Source organism: Morus notabilis, unplaced genomic scaffold (assembly GCF_000414095.1).
Source record: "Morus notabilis unplaced genomic scaffold, ASM41409v2 Scaffold275, whole genome shotgun sequence".
NCBI classification, from domain to species: Eukaryota; Viridiplantae; Streptophyta; class Magnoliopsida; order Rosales; family Moraceae; genus Morus; species Morus notabilis.
In genome coordinates, this window is record NW_010359601.1 from 391,842 (window position 1) to 394,167 (window position 2,326).

General features: G+C 36.4%; 1 protein-coding gene across 1 annotated transcript in view; it reads left to right on the plus strand.

The window, feature by feature from the left end:
• LOC112090957 overlaps nucleotides 1-1,800 on the plus strand; it is a 2,295-nt gene extending 495 nt beyond the window's left edge. The window contains exons 2-4 of the mRNA XM_024163475.1: nucleotides 323-849; nucleotides 956-1,202; nucleotides 1,298-1,800. Of these exons, the coding sequence (XP_024019243.1) occupies nucleotides 323-849; nucleotides 956-1,202; nucleotides 1,298-1,800 (1,277 nt within the window). The remainder of the gene's footprint in view (nucleotides 1-322; nucleotides 850-955; nucleotides 1,203-1,297) is intronic.
• The last annotated feature ends 526 nt before the right edge of the window (nucleotides 1,801-2,326 follow it).

Here is a 2,326-nt window from a genome sequence, read left to right on the forward strand (position 1 = left end):
TTTTTTTTTATTTCATTCATTGCACTCTATGATTCTGAGACATTATTGCTACTTGAGTTAGTTTTAGATGCATATTAACATTTGGTCCAATTTTGGGTTATTTGAGGACCACGGGTATTTAGTATGTTTTTAAACATTGTTGGCCTTGTTGTACTTTATTTGCGAACCACAGACATTTATTGTTATTGTTTAATGAGTATTTATTATTGACGACATCTAGTAGATGACTAATATTACTTGAACAGGTGATGATCAAATGCTTTATTTTTGCATACTTCTTAAACCCTTAAACTTTCATGTTATTGGTTAGAAACTTTGACAGGTACAGCTCACCATAGGGCCGGCAGCCCAATGGACTCTGATGCGTCAGACGATGATAGTGATGATCACTATTTCAGGCATGTTGTCGCGGCTGCCACTTTGTTATGCGTCGGATTTGTGTATAGAGAACCATCACGCCAAAGGCACACTTCTGGTTGGGGAGGTAGGATAAGAGTGGACTACTATCTTAATGGGAGTCCAGAAGTAATTTATGATAAAGTTCGCATGAGTAGTGAGGCTTTTAGACGCCTATCTTCTATCCTTGAGGAAAGGGGATTACTGCAACCGACAGTCAACCTTAATGTTGATGAGCAATTATTCATATTCCTTATAATACTATGTCAAAACCAAACTAATAGGGAAGCGCAGGACCATTGGCAGCGCTCGGGCTCCACGGTATCGGAGTATTTCACAAAAGTACTTGAAGCGGTTTGCCAATTAAAAGTAGACTTCATTCCGCATCCAGATTTTACTGCCGTCGATCCTCACATAATTGCAGGTGGGAACAAGTATTCGCCGTGGTTCGATGTAAGTTACGAATTTATACATAAATTTTTTTCTCTACTTCATAATTTTAGTTATTTTTTATCTCACAATGAGTTTAACTATATCATTGCATAACAACGTATGTAAGTTTGTTAATTTGAAAAATTGTGTTGGAGCACTAGATGGTACGCACGTTCCATGTGTGCCTCCCCGTGAAACGGCCGAACTTTACAGGAATAGGAAGGGATATTTCTCGCTTAATGTGCTTGCAGTTTGCTCATTTGATATGAGATTTACGTACATGCTATCTGGATGGGAGGGTTCAGCACATGATGCAAGAGTACTTGCATCCGCATTAGATCACCCACGGAAACGATTTCTAATTCCGCCACCAGGTAAGTGGGAAAAACGCCTATATGTACATCTACACGTAATTCAGAAACTGCATCTAGATTAGAAGTGTTGATTGTGATTACTTAAATACATGTAGGAAAATTCTACCTCATCGACTCAGGCTACGCAAACAACGGATGTTTCATGGCACCATATCGGGGAACAACATACCATTTGCAAGAGTATAGGAATCGACGGGGTAGAGGCTTCCGCAATGAACGTGAATTGTTCAACTACACGCACTCCTCCCTGCGTAATGTAATCGAAAGAACATTTGGTGTGTGGAATGCCAGATTTCGTATTTTGAAAACCATTAACCGTTACCCCATTGAAAAGCAAGTTAAGGTTCCGGTTGCATGTGCTATAATTCATAATTTTATCCATATGTACCGTAATGGAGATAGACTATTAGATCAGTACTCACAGGATGGCGTTCCGGTTGTTGACATTGATCCACAGAATGTTGAAGAGGATGTCAATGACAATAACAACCACGAAGGACAACCATTAAATAATGAACCGAAACTGGAGATGAATGCATTAAGGGATGCAAGAGCACATACAATGTGGGCAGTGTACCGTAATCGTCGTACGAGCTAATAATATTGTATGGAGAATTGCGATATTAATTATGTATATATTTGTGACTATTTACGAGACCATTTATAATGGAAACTCATCTTCTAGTAATTTTTTATATAGTATTTTAATTTATTAAATGAAGAAAATGACTACGCTATTTTTAAATTTATTACTACTTATAGATGATTCAGTTTTATTTTTTCAGGATACTATTCACAACTCAAGAATTAGTTGAAATAAACACAAACTCAAGTAAATTCTAATATCAAATTATAAATCAAGTTTACACAACTAAACACAAACTCAAGTTATAACTACAACTCAAGTTATAACTCAAATTCAACTCAAAATCTACACTCAAATTATATAACTCAAAAAGGCCAAAAGAACAGGCCCTATATGCTTCAAACTTTTTTTATTCACTTTTCCAATAGTACTTTTTATAATACTTGCCTAAAGCCTAAAACAATCTCCAGTTGTGCTCATAACCCGAAATGTTGAAGGATAGTTTGAAAAAAGAAATGCACTTTTAATTCATATTAAT